The 21649-nt window shown below is 33.6% G+C and overlaps 1 protein-coding gene across 14 annotated transcripts in view; it reads right to left on the bottom strand.

Annotated features, from left to right (window-relative positions):
• Positions 1-21649, bottom strand: part of MPDZ (multiple PDZ domain crumbs cell polarity complex component) — a 198717-nt gene that overhangs the window by 82978 nt on the left and 94090 nt on the right. For 7 of the 14 annotated variants that reach the window (XM_053572517.1, XM_053572552.1, XM_053572529.1 and 4 more), the window contains exons 13-20: positions 19308-19417; positions 15129-15275; positions 14130-14294; positions 11983-12168; positions 10001-10210; positions 7565-7681; positions 4527-4694; positions 3150-3206 (exon numbers count right to left, since the gene is read on the bottom strand). In XM_053572517.1, coding sequence (XP_053428492.1) covers positions 3150-3206; positions 4527-4694; positions 7565-7681; positions 10001-10210; positions 11983-12168; positions 14130-14294; positions 15129-15275; positions 19308-19417 — 1160 coding nt within the window. The remainder of the gene's footprint in view (positions 1-3149; positions 3207-4526; positions 4695-7564; positions 7682-10000; positions 10211-11982; positions 12169-14129; positions 14295-15128; positions 15276-19307; positions 19418-21649) is intronic. The other 7 variants (XM_053572538.1, XM_053572558.1, XM_053572523.1 and 4 more) reach the window with 1 other exon arrangement.

Raw genomic sequence — 21649 nt, 5'->3', positions numbered from 1 at the left:
CTTTCCATATTGCTTAATAAGTCCTTCTTTCACACAGAGTAAATGAAATGCTTTCTAGTGTTCTTATTCTATTCTATAAAAGCTTTGCTTTTAGATTTTAACTACCTAGAATTTATTTCAGGGTGTGTTGTGAGACATGGGTCTCTTTTCATTTTTTTCTAAATGGGTAATTAATTGCTCCAGCACAATTTATTACACTCTTTTCCTTCATGGAAGTTACTACCTCTCTGCAATTATTAAATATTGCTGGTACACAGACGTGAGGCAAGTGGGAATAGCATACAAGCAATTAGCATGTTTAGTATCTTCAGAAATAAATGATAGAAAGTATCGTTCTCCACACTCCCAGAATCTAAAGAATGGTGCGTCGGCTCATTCATGCAACTTTTATTATTTTATTATTAGTTTGAAAAATAATAATGTACTTAATACAGAATCCGTTAGGTTGCGTATTACTAAATTAATTCTCATGATTAGCAGTTAATCACGCTAATCATGCCTCAAATAAAAATCACGATCAAACTGCTTTTTATAAGGAAAAGAGGTCAAGTCGCCCTTGTTATCTGTGGTTTACTGTAAATGGTATAACAGAAATTTCCATGCATTATTCATGAAGGAGTTAACACAGACGCATAGGAAAGAAAGAGCTAATCAACACAGCAGACAACATACGCCCACTGCAGAAACGTTTCTGGTTGCCCAACAACCAACTCAGTTTTATTTTTAAAAGTCTTACGGATCTAAGAGAAAAACAGTTCTTCCCCCATAAGATGTACAGAAATAACTCTACAATTTCCCAGTGCAACTTGGTATCTAAACTGAAGTCTTTCAAAAATACATATTAATATGTGCCTCCACTTGATATATTCTTGTCCTCAGGAAAAACTGGAACGGAGGTTAAATTAAATGTCAAATACACTTGAAAAAGCACTCTTTCTTAAGTGCAATGCATAAATTAAGGTTAGACTTGGGCACATTATGTACTCAGGTAACATATTTACATAGAACAGCTAAATACTTAAACATTCACTAGCTAAAACTTGTTTTTCTTCAGTAAGCAGTCTAACAGAAAATTCTTGTTATACTTTTGAAAAATATACTGTAAGCACATCTGCTCTATCATTCCCCCACTCTTTCTAAGATAAGGAACACTTCCTTTTTTGTTTATATTACACCACTGATCTTACTGAGGGAAAAGGCAAAATCTTTTATGCTTTTAGGAGCTTTCAATTTTGTTACTAAGACTTTCACAAACACTCTTGTCATCTGGACTAGAGAGATTTAATTAGTCTTTGATTCTAATCCCTCCTCCAAAAAAAAGTAAGAAACAATATCAACATTCTAAACACAGATGTGTAGGCTGCAATATTTTATACTAGAGAATGACACTGAGTAGAGATTGTGGGGGGAATAGAGAGATTGTTTCTAATGGACTCTATTAGTTGTGTTTGTTGCATGTAGTACAAAGAAGGCTTCCTATCTGGACACGCTGAGTTCAACCTGCACTGGAATCAGAGGCTTTTTCTGGCAGAACCAATGTTCTTTCCTAGAAGCACTGTGGGACGTGCAGCACCACCCTGGTGCCAATCTCATCCCTCGTGAGAGAGAGGAGGCTGAGCACACATGGGGAGCCGGTTCTGGGGGAAAGGATAAGGAGCATAGATAGCTACATTTTATTGGTTATATTTTTAAGTCAAATAAGAAAACATAAAGCATATAAAGCATATGAAGCAATGTTGAGCTTTTAAACAAAACTCTACTAATGTTTACATTTAAAAGCAATTATTTCTGCATGTTGTTATGTCTTTGGAGGTAACAAGGAAAGAGGTTAAAATGATTAATCAAAAAATTAAAACCTAGAGCAGTAAGAAGAAAGAGCAGGAAGAAACCCACTGGCTAGAGTCACATTGCCTTTAAAATCCACATTTCAATGACCTGCCTGACCCTTTGCCACGGGAGCAGGTATATTTTTCAATTACTTGAATAATGGTTATTTCCCTTAAATTGTTAAATGATAATTAATTCAATTAAGCAAACACATATTCATTAAACAAAATCAAGCAGGATGGGGCAGCAAATGGAAGAATTTTGTGGAGAGGAAATTTAACATACGGCTACAGCCCTTTGCTGTTTAAGCAGTGGCCCAGCCCTGAGCTCTGCTCTGGAGAGGGAGGACTCCCCTCTGAGATCTGTGTAGATTCTACGACAGTTACCCCTCACAACTTCTGGTAGCATACTTCACCAAGACCAAAAACCCCTTCTTCCAGGTGAAGAAATAGGTAAAATTATTTGTCCATTGCTATTTGCCTTTTAAGGCTGTCAAATTATTACATATTTAGGTAATTCCAAAGAATCACCAAGGAATCCTTCTTTTAATTCAAGTATATAGCTATTTTTTTCATAAATATCATATATTATATAGTTTTACTTTATGAATTTAAAAGCCCTGAAATAAGCTCATTTTTTAAGAAAAACAGTCAATTTTAAATTCTATAACAAATCACCTTTATGTCTTTTTAAGATAAAGCTAGTGCAAAGAAACAGGAAGAATACATTACTTTTTTTTTGAATTTAAATAAAATTTTCTAGTAAACTTCTAGGTACTAGGATGATGTCACCAAAAGGAAAAAAAAAAAAAAAAAAAACTGTTGCAGAGATTTACCATGATGCAGGAACAGTCCTAATTTCAAAGCAAACTGAAAGCACACAGGAATTTCACAATGTGTTTTAAAACACTCTCATTAATGTCTTCTTTGTTGTTTTGTAGTTTAAATATTTCAGTTGATTGGCCAGCTTGCCAACATTTGTTTCAACAAAAGAGTAAACTGCTTGGGGGGGGGAAGGAGGCAAACAGATTTCAGTAAGCCAATATGTTGTGCAGCATACAGCCAGCATTTGCCCTGTAAAATATATGCTTCTCAGTATGCAGATTGTGTAATCCCTTTAAGTAACAATTACTAAATTAAACAATGCAATCTGTCTCACTGGCAAGAAGTGTGCTATGCTCTGGATTAGGAGATTCCATTAGGAGATGAACTCAGCTTCCAGCCCTGAGGCCAGCAAAGACTGAACACATTCCAGATAGGACACAGCCAGACAGACAGTCTCAGGTGTGGTGGGAAGAGCAGCTGTGCCACTCAAGATTATACCTTGCAAACCAATTCAAGGAGATTGCCCAGCATCATCAGCAAGGATAACAGGTGCATCTTGAACATAAAAGAAAATGCTTTGAAAATTTTCTGGCCAAAAACCTTACTTGTTAATCAGGAAAGGAGAAAAACTGTGCTAGACCTATGCAAATCCTACGTACAACTCATTAATAAATACAGAACCCTTGCCATGCAAGGGGAATTTAATTTTTGTGGAAAATACATATTTCATGCATTTGAGAGAAAAATATTATCCATTTTAATGTTTATTTGTGCCGTCCTTCTAGAACAGAAAAATACAGAAAATATATCCATAATGACTCTTTGCCAAGATTTAATAGACATAAACATTTTGCCATATTTTCTTCATATGCCTTTCTTTTTAAAATGTTACAATGTATTAGAAATACAGCTAAATTCCCATACTTCTTTTGCTCCAAGGAAAACTTTTCTGAAATTGAGACATATCATGGCCCCCCAATTTTACATTTTACTACATATAGTCTTATAAAATATATGTATTGAATTGCTTTGTATATCAATTTCAAAAAATAAACATCTCTAAAAAATAAAAGATCAGCAACCCAATACAAAATTTGGCAAAAGATATGAAGAGATATAAAGATCTACAGATGAAAAGTGAAAATCAAATAGCCAATATTATGAAAAAATATTCAATCTCACTAGTAATCAGGAAATCCAAATTAAAATAATGAAGATACCATTTCACACTCAAAAGAATGGATGGGTTTTAAAATATTACTCATTGAGCATTATAGAGTATATCACCAAGAAAATTAAACAAAGTTGAGGCATTTAATAATTAAACCAATAATTTCTAAAATATAAACAGCACAAATACGTCAAATAGTAGCTTTGCCATCCTCTACAATTTTCATGTAAAGTATGCTTTGCCATTATTTTACATATCACATGATGGCATTAAGTTAAAGTTAGCTAGTAAATGTTAAATTAATGCAAGAAATGTTTTACTATCCAACTTTGCATAGAAGTCAGTTTTAAAACCATTAAGAAAACAAAGTTATTCTTGTAATTTTTTTCCAAAGTAGATCCTGCTAAAAACACAACTGGAGAAATACACGACATTAAAATTTTTCTCTCTGACATACAAACTCTAATCAAAGCTTGCAACCCTGTGTTATCACTATTTCATACATAAATAGTCCATTATAATCTGAAACATATACAGTCAGAACACGCTAAGTGATATTGTACTTTAATTTGATAATGAATCCATAACTAGAGAAATACAATGTACCTAACAGCCTATTCCCACAACTCCTCATATATATTCACTGACCACTGAAAAATTATATACAACGTTTTCCTATAAATGAAATGGCATTTCCTTTGTACCTTAGGAGGAGGGGATGGAAGGGACTGACCATAGTTCAGGCCATCACTACAAGCACTACCATGAAGAGATAAAATAGATGCTTGAGTAGAGTAGATACTGTCATTATCAGGAGAAAATTGAGATTCAAAAGTGGATTCATCTACTATCTCAGAATCGTTTGTGTCCACCTAGGAATAAAAGAATAACATCAGTTCAAATTCTGTCTCATTACATATAGGACAGTCTCCACTGGAGATAAAAAGGCATACTGGTATCCTTCTTTTGTCTATTCTGTCTTCCATATGCCCTCTTCAACATATTAAAGACCGGCTAATATACCAGAACAAGGAAAATTGCCCATCTATAGCAACAGGTCCTGCCATACAAAGTTACTTTATTCCATCGATAACAGGACTAATGGTAACACTAACAAAGGGCCTGGATCACTTCTAACTTTAAATAGTTCTGTTAGTTAAGGAAAATATTTACTTTTTCCCCAGTTCCCCTGCCCAAATCTTACAATTACAATAAAAATGAATGGGGTCATCACATTTCCTATTCAACTAAAATAAACTGTTACTCAACAAGCCAATTATGTTTGTAAACTGCAATAGAACTATATATTTTGTTTAAAATATCTTTAGCTAGATTTTAAAATCATTCAAGTTGCTGAAAGTAAAAAGAAAATCTGTGATTTTTATGCTAAAATTATACTAACAAACAAAAGGCCTAATTAGGATGATACTTTTAGTTATAAACTTGTTAGAAAACTCACAGAGTGAAAGAGAATACTTCACTATATCTTTTCTAAAAATCCTGTTACTATCTTATGTCACAGAACCAAAAGAAAGAATTAAGTCACGGTGAGCTTGAAGCCCCTGCAATTTATTTATAGTCACACATGAGAAAAGACAGAATTGAAATAAATATTACCGTTCTCTGATATTACCAGCATTTTCTGCCTACCTTGACAAGATCCCATATATTCTACTTCTTTATGATGTCAACTTACATGTTTAGACAGAAGAAAGAAGCATGATAACATTATACCAGGCTACATGCTTACGAAAAATACAGGTGGCCCATTTCAAAGTGACCCTCTCTTTAAATCTATTTCATACATGTTCAAATTCATAAGTGAATCACTATGTGGATTTTATTCTTAAAAATGTACATTATGTACAATAACCTAGATAGTCTTAACTAAGCTTTATGATATAAATTACAAATGATAAATATTTGTGCTAAGTAACATTAAAGAAAGAATACTTCAATATAATTTGTTTACCTATTGCCGATACCTATGAATTTGAAGAGAGAACCTAACAATCAAATTGTTTAATTACTCTAGAGATAAAACATTGGAGCCCACAGTAGCTGAGTCGCCAGTCCAAGATTACAATAGCTGATTGCTGGTTAGGGAGAAGACCCAGGGCACATATTACCACTATAAATGCTAAGATCACATAAAAGTAGAGTCAATCTTCCTTCTGATTGGCATTCATTTAAGGAAGTTCAAGGAAGCCATGTAAATTTTGGGGGTACTTTAGAGAGAATGATGTACAGCATTTGCGTCCTGCAACATTTCAAAAAAAATTTGCAATGGCTAGGTATCATTTGATACCACAAAATTTGCAATGGCTAGGTATCATTTGATACCTTGCATAGTTCATTACATAATAAGCTATTCATATTTAGTTTTGAATTGCCAATATAATGCTCATGGAGATTAGGGACAAAAATTACCTCTTATGTTAAGTGTTAATGTATAAAATTAATGCATTTATTATAATACACAGAAAAACTTTCCAAACGGCTATTTTAGGAGCTTGTAATATAAAAATAAATTCCAATTGGGGAACTGTCTTTCCCAAATTAGGATTACCAATATGTGTACAAAGTAAAAGAAATAATTCACACTCTGGTTTAAGCAAGATATATGCAATATCAATTATAAATACAGAGGAAGAATTAGCCAGGTTGTAAACCCCTCTCTAGTCTAACAACACTAAAAATGGCATACCCATTTCTAGTGAAACTGGACAATGTTTGACCTCCCAAAAAAGTTAAGTCAGAAACCTAGCGTTAACAGTAGGAATACTGTGAATAGGATGCACAATTTGCTATTTTTATTTTATGTAAATGTTGCATGCATATTTATGTCTGGTATTTAGTTTTATCCTCAAATTACTGACATAGCTTTGTCTCCTCTACCAGAAAGGTTCTTTAGGGTAGCGTGGCCATACTTTTTAAAATATCAATCAGAAATAAAATTTTAATTTAAAATATTCTAGTAAATCAATCTATTTACATACTATACATATATCTTTTTTAAAAAACATAGTTTTACCTTTCCTGGAAATTTTAATGTTCTTAATTATTTTACCAATTTATACGATTGTCACACTATTCAAATCTGAGGAAAAAATATGCCTGCAACTCATTAAAAGGTAGCCAAAATACTGATTTATGACTGCATACTAAAAACAGTTAAAAAATGCCTAGAGGGCCAGGCAGTGGCTTATGCTTGTAATCCTAGCACTCTGGGAAGCAGAGGCAGGAGGAACCCTTGAGCTCAGGAGTTCAAGAGCAGCCTGAGCAAGAGCAAGACCCTGTCTCTTCTAAAAATAGGAAAAACTAGCTGGGCATTGTGGCTGGTGCCTCCCAGCTACTTGGGAGGCTGAGGCAAGAGGATCACTCGAGCCCAGGAATTTGAGGTTGTTGTGAACTATGATGCCAGAGCACTATACCCAGGGCAACGGAGTGAGACTCTGTAACCCAGCCCCTCAAAAATGCCTAGAGATATCTACGTATGAAATTAAAACAAACAAGTGGTGCCATACAATGCTAACTGAATTTTCCCCACAATCCAACAAATATTTTTCACATTTATTATGACTTTTCTTCCCATCTTCAATTGTGAGAAATGTTTGAGTTGTAGAGAACATGTTTCCCAAACATAATGAACACAGAATGTAACAAGACTTTAGAATATTTTAAAAAGAAAAGAAAGACATACAAGTTCTAAAGTAAAGTTTGATAAATCACAGCCACTAACCAGAGCCAAGTCAGCCCTAAAGAGGGCTTTGTCAGCCAACTCTTCATCCTCCCGTGAGTGTGGTGGGTACAGAAAGGAATCCTCCTTAGCAGAAACATAACCTTCTTCTGGTGAAAGCTGCAGGAAAAAGGGTGTTTTTGAGGACCAGTTCATGGAAAAGAGAAAACAGCAAAGAGGAAAGGAATGGGGGAAGTAACAGTAAGGGGAGGAAAAGTGAGAAGACCTGAGAAAAAATGGGAAAGTTTTCAAATGATAACATATTACTTTAACATTGATTCATAATTATAAAATCTAATAAATATTCATATTTGACATCTTTATTTGGTAAGATCCAATGAGGATATTTATTGTAATATGAACATCATCCATTAGATGAGATCCCCTGTCTACTAAATTTTTCATTCATCTTCTTATACAACATTATACAAATCAACAATTTTTTTATATTATAATAATCATCCGGGTATTTTTAGCTACTAAATATTCTGGCCAAATAATTGCTTTCTAATATAGAAATGAGCCCCTATTAGGTGTTAAGAAATAAAAGAAGTTGCAAAAGAACATGAAATTATAAAGGATCAATTTCTCTCTGTAATGCTTTACTAAAATATTTTAAATATGATTTACTTAATAAGGAATATTACAGAACTCTGTGGTAAAGTCTCTTAATTTAGCGTGGCTTATACATGTAAAAAAAATTTTCTATATGTACACAGTCTGTGTAAATTGCAGTCCTGAACTATTATATTCTAACTTTAATCATACCTTCCACTGTCAGATAAAATGAGCTAAAATGTTTAGGTAACTGTTGTACTTACATCACCCTGTATCTGAAATACATTCATAACAAGTATCATATGTACCTCTCTTTCATAGAGTGAAGTTTGAGAGTTATTAAATTTCACTCTAGGTAATAGATACTTATCATATGTTGCAATGCATGGTGAATTAGAAATATCAAATATTATCAAAACAGAAATTGATTTTGGAATAGCTAGGAAAAATAGAAAGGTTCTGCTTCTGAACAACTGGCATGGTTTCTAGTGAAGGGCTGTAAAAGTATATAAATTGAGTCACATTTACCGTTTCTCCCTAATAGACCAAGAAATGTATGGTCCAAAGGTAATGCCCATGATTGCCTAACTTTATGTTTACATTTTTTATGACTGATTTCTACAATACTGGTTTGATTTTAGGATGGATTATCACATGCTTCATTCTTCTCTCCCTCCCTTTTTCTTTTTTCATAAATGTTTTCACAGGACATTGAAATTCTTTATGGACTAAAAAGGGATACATGAATAATTTAATTAACATTTAAACTATATTAACCAACCTTACTGTTTAAGACAAATCCTTTCATAAAAATCAACAAATCCATATTGCTATTCATGCAAATATATTTGTGTTTGCCCTGTCTTAAGAGAATGTATACTGGCCTTTTCATTTAAAATTATATTTGTATATTGGAAAAAAACTCAAATATTGAGAATGTCTCTAATATTTAATTACAATGCAGAGTGATAAGTGCCATGTTGCAATTATAACATCTAATAAACATATATATGTATTTTTTTAGAGATAGAGTCTCACTTTATCTACCCTTCATAGAGTGCCGGGGGCATCATAGAGTGCCGGGGCATCACACAGCTCACAGCAACCTCCAACTCCTGGGCTCAGGCGATTCTCTTGCCTCAGCCTCCTGAGTAGCTGGGACCACAGGCACCCACCACAACGCCCAGCTACTTTTTTGTTGCAATTTAGCCGGGGCCGGGTTTGAACCTGCCACCCACAGTATATGGGGCCAGCATCGAACCCACTGAGCCACAGGCGCCGCCCAAACAATGTTTTAAGAAACATAAATTCATTAATTGTTTCTAATATTGCAGGAATTAATGATATTAAAGCTATTCCCTCCTAGGAGAAGAGCCACAAACTGACAAACCCATTTTGAAACTTTAATTTCCTATTCTGCAGTAATTAGACAAATGTGTTTGATTCAACTGAATCCAGGAAGTTGAGCCACTCTGGCAGAGACTCTACTTTATGCCACTGTGATTAAAGATTGTTAGTTGTTGAGGCTATTGATTTTTCTAATATGCCACTACATTGGTATATTACTTTAAAGCTATAGTTCTTGAGAAATATTTGACTCTGCACTATTCACGACCTCATTACTAAATAAAAAAAGTTATAAGTGAACCATATAGCAGTAAGTTATAAATTTACTCCTGAACTTCCTAGCTTGTTTTCTTTCCTTTATTTTTATAAAATATTATAAAAATTAAATCTTTATTTCCATGAAGCCAATAATCATGCTGATAAAAAGTAACAAAAGTCATGACTCAAACTCAAGAAAATATTAGGCTAAAAGTTAAGTCATGAGTCATTTTCTTTGTAAATATGAAAAGAAAACAGTAAAATCTGAATTCTTACAGGCAAAGGCTTAGCAACGCCTATCCTCACAGTTCCTGATGGTGCTCCCTTCAGGGCTTCTACAGCTTCCTCGAGACTGCTGTTTTCCAAGTTAATGTCATTGACAAACATGAGCCTATCTCCAGGAAGAAGTCTTCCATCCTTTTCAGCAACACCTCCAGGCACCAAAGAACGAATTACAATCACAGTGCTTGCTGGATCAACTGGATCCTGACAAAACAGAGAAAGAAAGAGAAGTAGCTCATTTTTATAGAAAAAAAGTGCTTTACAAAGCTTTTTCCTTCTAAATCATAAGGGGTGGGTGTTTCAAAGTGTCTTAAATAAAATTCATGAAAAAAATTCATACAAAATGTCTATGAATTATCTAGGCAGAGGTCATCTCTATTTTAGAGAGATTAAAAAACAGTTCACCTACACTTTTACACTGCTGGTGGGACTACAAACTAATACAGCCTCTTTGGAAAGAAGTATGGAGAATCCTCAACTCAAATTAGACCTTCTATGTGACACTACAATCCCGTTACTAGGTATCTACCCAGAAGAAAAAGAATCATTTCATTGTGAGGATATTTCATTAGATTGTTTACTGCAAATCGATTTACAATCACCACAATGTGGAATCAACCCAAGTGCCCATCAACCCATGAATGTATTAATAAACTGTGGTGTATGTGTAGCATGGAATACTATTCAGCCATAAAAACGGAGACTTTACATCCTTTTTATTAACCTGTACAATTTTACTCTTTAGTAAAGTATTACAACAATGGAAAAGCAAATATCCAATATATTCAATACTATTATGAAGCCAGTAGACAAACTAATACATGCCAAAACAAGAGAAAAACTCAGTTTCATTGAAGCTGGGGAGGAGGGAGATAAAGGAAAAGGAGAAGAGGTGAGGGGGGTGGGGTGCTCTCACCTGATGCGCACAATATAAGGGTATGTGGCACACCTCCTGGGTGAGGGGCACAACTACAACAAGGACCTTACTTAACAAATATAAACGTGTCAACTAATGGTTTATACTCTCATATTAATCTGAAACCTAAAATAAAAAAAGAGTTCACCTGTAATGTAACAACAACAACCTCAATTGCTAATGTTCCTGACAACATATTTTAAATTGTACAGATAGCTTTAAAATTATAATTTTAATTTTTGGTAAGTTGTCAAACTGTATAACTATCATTCAAGGACAGATGTTGATTATATTAATTATTAACAACAGCATTTGCTAAATAGGATGTTACTATGTGGAACATCAACTCACCACTAGATACGAGTACACTGAAAGTAGGACCTGTCCTTTTAAGAGAAACCATATGGTGTGTGATGCTGCAGTGTTTTCAGGTACACAGTGACTTTCATATTGGAACAAGGCTCCAGAACTGGCCCAGTGAACGCAACTCCCTGGAGTCATCTGAGATGGCATTCTGGTTCAGTATTAATAAGAACCAATAGCTGCACTCTATCAGATGGGATTTAGCATTTTCTCATTTATTCCCTACGAGCACAATGCAAGACACAGGCCACTGCCACCACTGATCAAATTAAGCACAGTCATAAAATTACTCAAATGACTGGAATGCCAGAATGTATAATACAATTATAAATTTAACATTCACATAGATCAAAGAAATAAACATCTCATTCTTTATGATTTACCATTAAAATATAAAAACATGGAAATAAAAATATAAACCTACACTCAAATAACAAAAAAACCCATTATATTTCTATAGCATTCTTAAAATGTACTCTCCATATTCTTCAAATTTCCAAGAACTAAAATATAAAATAGTTCAATGAATTCAATGTTAAATTTGAATTCATGATAATTTATGATAATCAATAAATTGTATAAATTGCTATTTTGAAAGATTGACTTCTAAGAAAAGAACATGTCTTTGATGACTATAAAATATCATCTGTGATATGCCATCTTTTAAAAAATTTGTTAAAAGTTAGGATATATTTACCTGATAATCTAAAATGCTAAAACCAAGTCCTTTGCTTCCCTTCTCCAGCTCTATGTACTGAATGCCAGCCTCCCACATGGCCAAAGGTTCTTGAATCTCCTCGGTATTCTGACCCACATAAGTCATTGCCAGCACTGGATCCTCTGTCTCTGAGGACCCGATGAATTCACCTAGATCTACATGAGGCTGGATAACAGATAAGACAGCTCTTATTTCAGAGGCAATAGATTAGCAGATACACTTACCAATGCTATAAGGAAAAAGAAGATTCCCAACAACTAGCCAAGACAAAACATTCTCAAATAAGAGCAGCAACAGCTTATCTTGCAACCTTTAAAATTAAGATCATAACTACTGAAAGTTGTGAAAGAGGAAGAAATACCCAAGTTGTAACAAATATTAAAAATAATATAGTTAAAGCTCTACTTTGACAATGTTTATATCTCAGCAGCAGGACTGTGGGTGATTATCAATTTTTTGTCAGAGTCTGCATCACCATTATTATCAGAAAAAAAATTGTAAAGCTATTTTGATATTAAAAGAACTTTTATGATAATAATATTAATTCAAGAGAAAATGGATGTATAAAAGTGCTATGCCTTGTACAAATGACTATTTCATTAGTAAGTTAACATACACAGTGGCAAAACATAAAATTTGAAATTATTTTTATCCCAGTTTGAAGCCTGTTTCTGTGACTTAAAACTTGCACTGCATTGAGCAATATTCTTAATCTGGGCTTTATAGAAACCCATCTCATAGATTTTTCTGAGAATTACATGAGGTAACATTTATAAAGCATCTGACACAGAAACAGATACTCTAAATGTTAGCTTCTTTCAGTAAAAGTAAATTAAAGTGAATACAGGTTAATTCAATTTTGTTAAACATCAAATTAAAGAAAGAATTGATTACAATGAAATTCTAGTTTGTATACTATCTTGCTTTTTATCAATTACTGCATAGCATAGGACCACAGATGAAAACTACATCCACCTGTTTTATTGTAATCCCATTTACATATACCATGTAAAAATACATATGGATTAAATGGTGCTATCCTTGGAATACTATACAATTTTCAATTATGTTTCTTGTTCTAGCCTATTCTAAGCACCTATGTGAATATTAAACTATCATTTTATTTTTCAAAATAAATTAAGTTTTAATTTTATTTAAGTTTTCAAAGTTTTAAAGTTATTCCATTGTTGTGATTCCTTCAGTGTAATGTGAATCAAATTCTAACCCCATTTTTCATTTACACCTTAAATGAGATTTGATTAGACTACCGAATATACAAGGCCCAAAGCTAAACATTAGATATTATGTATCCCAGAAAAGCTGATTAGCTCCATTTCTTAACATTTTGATCTGAATGGAAAAGAATAAGTAAAAGCAAAATGGGAGTTTCTGAATGTCACAGATAATTACCTGACATGTAGCATTATGAGCTAAAATTTCTCATATTTTAAATGTATATGTAGAAATAAATAAGACTTATACATACCAAGTGCTATGTCCGATTTTAGCCATTCACTAAGCACCGTGTGCCTAGCACCGAGCTAAGTAGATTATATAATAGTATCTTTTACCACATATGTACCATATGTATGTGTATATACGCACCACTACTTAAATGTCAGTTTCCTTTTATGCAAATACACATCTACTTAATAGGAATATTGCATGAAAATTATACAAGTACATAGTGTGCAGTAATACCTAACATTACTAATCTCCTTATTTAACCTTCAGAGCAACTCTTTGAGACAGACATCATAACTCACATTTTAAACAGCAGAAAACCGGGCAGCACCTGTGGCTCAAAGGGGTAGGGTGCTGGTCCCATATGCCGGAGGTGGCGGGTTCAAACCCAGCCCCGGCCAAAAACCACAAAATAAATAAATAAATAAATAAATAAAATAAACAGCAGAAAACTGAAGTTACAAAAGATGAATGACCAAGTTTTCAGAGGTAGTATAAAGTCTGATTCAAACACAGGTCTGACTCCACGGTCTATATCTCATAAACCATAGGCTATATGAAGATATCAAATATTATATTTTTAAAAGGCTAAAAAATTTTTAAATATCATTTCGCCTTTCCATTATATATTCTGATTAGCCTCATGTCTGTAAATCTGATACCTTTTCTGTTAGCTCAATATCACATAAGTCCAGGCTCTCCAATTCTGACTGGGTGGTGGGTGGCACAGTGCGACGACAACACACCATCGTCACTTCTATAGGCAGTTCTTTCAAGATATTCACCACATCTTGGTGATTTTCCCCAAGCAAAGTTATGCTATTTACCTGTGGAAAAAGATATATTGTCCAAGGAAAAATAACATTTCATAAAATGAATATTCTTCTAAATATAATTTATTATTAAATAAACATAAATTTTACAATGGTGATTATCACCGTATTGTGCTTGTTACCTACAGTTAGATCCATGAAGTACCATCTAGAACAACTTATGTGCAAGTTTAGAGTTTGCTGGAGTTGAAACCCTGACAGGGAAACTATTAGCTTTAACTCTTATTTGATCTGCCAGTGTAAGACTTTGGAAAAGGGAGAAGTAATAAAAATAGCCCCACAAGATGAAGGGGAAGAAAAAAAGTTTATAAAAATTGACATTTTATATAATTATTAAGTGTCAAAATGGGAATGGCATGTAGGGTATGGTAGCATGTTATAAAAAGTAAGGGGAAAGTATATATTTAAACTTACTTATGAATTTAAAATACTGGCAGGTTACACAGAAACAAATACACTAGTAAGTTCCCTAGCAAAGTTTGATAAGAAGGTAAATGGGACAGTAAGGAGATAATACATTGTTTATCTGTGCATTCTCTACAATTTGAGAACATATAAATGTATTCTCAAAATTGAATAAATATTTGAACATTTTAAAAGAGCAAAGAGCAATTTTATAATTCTCTGGACCTAATAAAAACAACAGCATGGAATTCTATCTGAAGTGGCGGTGTGGAATTTCTGTTTTGGGCAATTTTTATTAGCAGATCTTAAGAACTCCTAGGAGAGGAAATTTAAAATAAGAACTTACTTATTCACCACATTAAGCCCCCTGCAGTCCTTTCTGAGTCTTATTTAAGAATGAGAAAGAACAGCATAAATCCTTACTTCCAATAGCTCGTCTCCGCTGAAAAGCTTCCCACTGTGTCCAACAGGACCTTCTGGTAGAACAGAACGGATAAAATGATGTCCCACTGTTGCTTCCAGACTTATCCCCAACCCACTGTTCTCACTAAATTTGTTCACATGGGCCACCTGAAAAGAGAAAAATTACAGTTCTATTACTCTTCCTTTTTTTCTGCTCACGCACACTTTATGTTCACCTAAAAATGGTCAACTCTCTCATAAAATGAAAACTTTGTAGCTTTGCCATTGAAAGAGTACTGCTGTCTTTTGGTTTCTTGAACTAACACAAAATGAATAGGAAGCAGCCATTGTAAGATCTCATTTGCTTCTCATAAACAGGTAATGACTTCTTTTCTTGTTGCCAAATTAGGAACATGAGATTTAGAGAGGTTACCTTAACCAGAGTAACACAGCAGAAAAGAGCTTTGAAGCTAAGCAGTCTAGAGCTACACTCCTGATCTCACAGTGTACTGAAGAACAACAATGGTTTTAAAATTCATAGCCTTAAAAATCTACATGGAAAAGACAAAAGATCACAAATTAACATCTGAAGACATTTCTCAAGGAACTAGGAAAGGCAAACCAAAGACAAAGCCAAAATAAAAAAAAAGAAATAGGTCAGAGCAGAGCTAAACAAATAGAAAACAAAAAATATACAAAGGATCAATAAAACAAAAAGTTGTTTCTTTAAAAAGATAAAAGTGATAGACTAGCCAGGAATAGAAGAAAAAGGACTCAAATGAGCTCAAGCATAAATGAAAAGGAAAATATTACAATTGATACCACAGATCCAAAAAGTCAACTGTAAGCACTAAAAAAATCTCTAGAAATCACAGAGGAAATGGTCAAATACTTGGAAACATACATCCTCCCAAGACTCAATCAGGAAGCATCAGAATCCTAAAACAGACCAACAATAAGCAGCAGGACTGAAGCGGTGATTAAAAATCTTGCAACAGCAACAAAGCCTTGGACCAGATAGATTCACAGCCGAATTTAAACATACTTACAAAGCAGAACTGGTACCTAAACTGCAGAAATTATTCCATAACACAAAGGAGGGAATACCCTCCCCCAAAAAATAATCATTCTACAATTTACTATCACCTTAATACCAAAGCTAGGAAAGTACACAACACACACACACAAAAATTACACATTAATATTCCTTATGAATGTAGATGTAAAAATCCTCAATAAACTAGCAAATTGAATTCAATGGCACCTCAAAAAAAATAATCCACCATGATCAAGTGAGCTTCATCCCAGGGATGCAAAGACGATTCAACACACATAAATCAGTAAATGTGATTCACCACATAAACAGAAGGAAAAACAAAACAAAAACAAAGACCATACAATCGTCTCAATAGATATAGAAAAAGTGTTTGACAAAATTAAGCATCCTTTAAGGATAAAAAACCTCTAATAAAGTAAGCATAGAAAGAACATGTCTCAAAATTATAAAAGCCACATATGAAAAGCTCACAGCCAACATCATACTAAATGAAAAGTTAAAAGCATTGCCACTAAGAACTGGAACAAGGCAAGGGTACCCACTGTCATCACTTCTATTCAACATAGTGCTGTAAGTCCTAGGTAGAGGAATCAGGCAAGTGAAATAAATAAAGTGTATTCAGATGAGGAAAGAGGAAATCAAACTATCATTTTTTGCTAACAATATGATCTTATATTTAGAAAGCCACAAAGATTCCACAAAGAGACTCCCAAAATTAATAAAGAAATTCATCAAACACTTGGATTACAAAATCAATGTACACAAATCAATAGCATTTCTATGCACCAATGATAGATTGAGAGTCAAATCAAAGATTCAATACCATTACAATAGTTATAAAGAAAATAAAATACCTAGCAATATATTATCTTAAGCAAGGAGGTGAAAGGTCTCTATAAAAAGAACTATAAAACACTGAGGAAAGAAATCACAGAGGACACAAACAAACGGAAAAACACATCGTGGTCACAGATCCACAGAATTAACATTGTTGAGATGTCTGTACTACCCAAAGAGATTTACCAGATTCAATGCAATCCCTTCAGAATGTCAACATCATATTTCACAGAGCTACAGAAAATACGTCTATGCTTCTTTTGGAACCAGAAAGAATTTGCATAGCCAAAGCAATCTCAAGCAAAAAAGTCAAATCTGGAGGGATCACTTTACAAGACTGCAAACTATACTACAAGGCTATGCTAACCAAAACATCACAGTATTGGCACAAAAATAGAGAAATGGAACAATGGGACAGAAAAGAGAACTCAAACATAAAACCACCAACTACAGCCAACTGATCTTTGACCAAACAGACAAAAATATACACTGCCGAAAAGAATCACAATTGAATAAATGGTACTGGGAAAATCGGATGGCCACATGTATAAGATTGAAACCAGATCCACATTTCTCACCACTCAAAAAAATTAATTCCAGAGATAACATATTTAAATGTACAACATGAACCATAAGAATTCTAGAAAAAAAATCGGAAAAAGTCTTCTAGATACTGGCCTAGGCAAAGAATTTATGACTAAGGCCCCAGTGGCAATCATAGAAAATAACAAGAATAAGCAAGTGGAGCTTCATCAAATTAAAAAGATTCTGCACAGCCACGAAAACAATCAACACAGCAAATAGATGACCTCCAGAATGGCAGAAAATATTTGCAAGCTATACATCTGATACAGGCCTAATAACCAGTATTTACAAAGAACTCAAGTGAATCAAGAAAAAAAACAGCCCCATTAGAAAGTGGGCAAAAGATGTAAATAGAAGCTTTCAAAAAAAAGATAGACAGTTGGACAATAAACATGGAAAACTGCTCAACATCATTAGTTACCTGGGTAATGAAAACTAAAACCACAGTGAAGGATTACCTTACTCCAGTAAGTCATTTTTCACTTCTGCCCTTGAAAGACTACTAGGAATGCCACCAAGAAAGCATGTGCACAAAGGCCAATTAAAAGCTATATGTGATAAAATGGCTAACGTGTCTACTTCATTATTCAATTATGACCTGAAGAACTACAGTCCCACTTCTGCATGCCAATCACATTAATTCTACCCAATAAAAGGAATCCCTAAACTTTCTTTTCATGTTAAATTAAGCACTTTAAGGTTGGAATGTTTTTGTATTTTTTGACTCAATGTACAATGGTAATTACAGGTGCACTTAATTCTTATTTGACTGTTAATCATCTTAAATGTAAAAAAAAAAAAAAGATATGAGGTCATGAGGATGAAATGAAAACAAAGCACTTGATAAGTACTATGTGTTAATACAGTAAGTCATTATCTGTTGTGTTTCTTTTCTAATCCAGACACATATAGTTAATATTTTAAGAAATATGAAAAATTCCACCCAATATACTATTTTTGCAGTTTTGGGCCGGGGCCAGATTTGAACCGGCCTCCTCTGGTATATGGGGCCAGCGCCCTACTCCTTGAGCCACAGGCACCTCCCCCAATATACTATTTTATTTTTCCTTTTGAAATCCCTAAAATTTGCTCCTATGTATCTAAAGATTAATAATTTAGCCTTCTTTTGGGGATCACTATGCTAGATATACAAATTATTAATAAACATAAATAGTTTATTAATAATTTGTTTATTAATAATTAAGTGCTATGAAATAAGTATGCAGAATTAACCTCTTAAAGAACATAAATATAGAAATGTGATAAAGGAGTGGGAAAGAATCCTTTATAATTATGTGAATAGGTCATAATAATTTGTTTTTAAAGTTTAAAGGCAACTGTCATTCTATTTGATTCTTTTTACAAATGAAAGTTTAGGAATCAAGAAACTTGTGTCTACACTGTTTATATGAATACCACAAGTATTAAAATATTGATAAAATACGAGTTCTAAAACTTTCATCCCTTTACTTCAGCTCCTTAGTTTCTATACAACATTGTCCAACTTAAAAATCTTTTTAATACCTGCATCACCAAATTTAGGTCCTTATAGGAAAGCTGTGACTAGATTAAAAATTTCAAAAATTAAAAAAAAAAAAAAAAAAGCTTTGGACATTTAATACTTCTCTGGTACTCTTCTGATGACTGCCTTTACCACTGCCATGAACTTCCTGCTCAAATACAGTTACGAGTTAGGAAATCAGGGAGGCAAGCTAACCTACCACTATTTCATAGTTAATGCCCATAACCCTTTGCCACTTTGTCAGCAGGGCAGATTCTTGTTGTTTGGCATCTTCTATGTCTTCTATTCCGGCTGACAGCAGTGGATACCCTGAAATTATCAAGGCAATTAAATTAGTGACAAATCGCAAAAGTCTTTGCATCTTTACATTCTATACCAGGGAACACTGTGATCAAAACCTGTCTATGATATTAAGTCACCTTTCACCCAATATATAGGTTACTTTCATTTCTAATCTTATTTTAATAATTTAATTTAGTATTCCACAGTTTGATACTATCTTTTAATATGCATAGATATCTTTCAGATCTTAACTGTATTTCCACTAATAGCATCCACATATTACATAACTTTCATTTAAAAATATGAGGACTCTGAGTTACTCCAGAATTCACCTGGTAGTCCTTTAGTGACTCTACAGCAGAAAGCCATGTCACCTTCCATGTAAGTTTCTCTCTTTCATTTTCATTTACTTTTCTCATAAGAAAAGGGATTATGCTATTACTTAGCAAGAAAAAATAAAAAATTAACAAATGACATAAAACTCCATGTACAATGAGAAAATATAGATAAAACACTGAAAAAGAAAGTTTGTACAATAAACTAAATGCCTATAATTGGAATCCCTCTAATTGGCAAAAGAGAAATGAGAAAAAGGAAGAAAAACATTAAAATTATGTAAACGATATTGAATGAAAAATGCTTAGCTAAAGCAAGAAACTGGTTGAGAAGAATGTGAAAGTCAGATTCAGAGATTTTTTAAGTTTCATCACAGTTTTCTTCTTTCACTCTATCTTCTTGAATTGGGTGCAGTGACTTAATCACAGCTCACTGCAACCTCAGCTCCTGGTCTCAAGCAATCCTACCACCTCAGCCTTCCAAAGCCCTAAGATCACAGGCATGAGCCACCACCTGCCTTATCACAGTTCTTAAACCTGTGAGTTGTTTATCAGAAATCTCTGTAATGCAGTATTCTCTAAATTAATTTTTCAATATGCCTTTTAACAATCAGATTTCAAATTTAAATATTGTTCTAAAATTCACATTTCTCATTAGCTGACTACTCCTTAGTTGGAATTAGAAGCTTTCATTCCAGACATTCTGGAATACAGATTTGTTCTGCTTTAAGTTAATAAAATGATTCTGTTTTATATTTGAGAAGTTGAAAAATAAAAGCTACATTTTACAACATGGAGACTAGATCCCCCAAATAAGTGTTTTATCTTCAAAATTAAATGCAGTACAGAGGTCAATGGACACAAAAGTATAGATAGATAGGAGAAATGATGTATGTCTGACCCCAAAAAATCTGGTGTTTTATCAAAATCACAGGGTGAGTACAATTAACAATTTATTGCATATATTCTTTTACAAATTTTTGATACAAAATAATTGTACGTATTTATGGTATACATAAGGTATTTTGACACACGCATACAATATTTTATTAGGATTACATATGCACATAATGGTAATTACAATACTCAACACCTCAAACATTTATCATTTCTTTATGTTGGGAACATTCCATAGTTTCTTTAGCTATTTTGAAGTACACAATAATTTATTGTTAATCATCATCAACCTATTGTGCTATTGAACACTAAACTTTATTCTATTTGAATGCAGTTTTGTATATATATTAACAAACCTCACTTCATCTCCCCTCCTCTCTACCAACCTCTGGTACCATGACCCTATTCTCTGCTTTCCTGAGACCAACCTTTCTTAGCTCCCACATACAAGAGGGAATATGCAATCTTTGCCTTTCTCTACGTGGCTTTTATCACTTAACATTATGTTCACACAGTATCATCCAAGTTGCTTCAAATGACAGAATTTCATTCTTTTTATGGCTGAATCATATTCCATTGTGTATACACTCCCCAAATTTTCTTCATCTCCATTCATCTCTCAATGGACATCTAGATTGCTTCCATATATGGTACTTCAAATAGTGCTGTGATAAACATGAACATGCAGGTATCTCTGATATACTGATTTCCTTTCTTCTGGATACATACCCAGCAGTGGGAATGCTGGATCATGCAGCAGACCTACTTTTAGGTTTTTAAGGAATCTCCATACTCTTTTCCAGTGTGGCTGTACTAATTTATATTCCTAGAAATAATGTGCTAGAGTTCCCCTTTCTCTTCATCCTCGCCAATATTTGGTATGTTTTTTCTTTCTGATATAGTAGGGAGAGATGATATCTCATTGTGGTTTTAATTTGCATTTTTCTAATGATAAGTGATGCTGTGCTTCTTTCCCTGTTTCTCGGCTACTGTGTATTCTTTTGTGATGTCTATTCAGATCACTTGC

This window comes from Nycticebus coucang, chromosome 2 (assembly GCF_027406575.1).
Source record: "Nycticebus coucang isolate mNycCou1 chromosome 2, mNycCou1.pri, whole genome shotgun sequence".
In the NCBI taxonomy this organism is placed as follows: Eukaryota; Metazoa; Chordata; class Mammalia; order Primates; family Lorisidae; genus Nycticebus; species Nycticebus coucang.
This window is presented reverse-complemented; position numbering and strand designations above follow the sequence as displayed.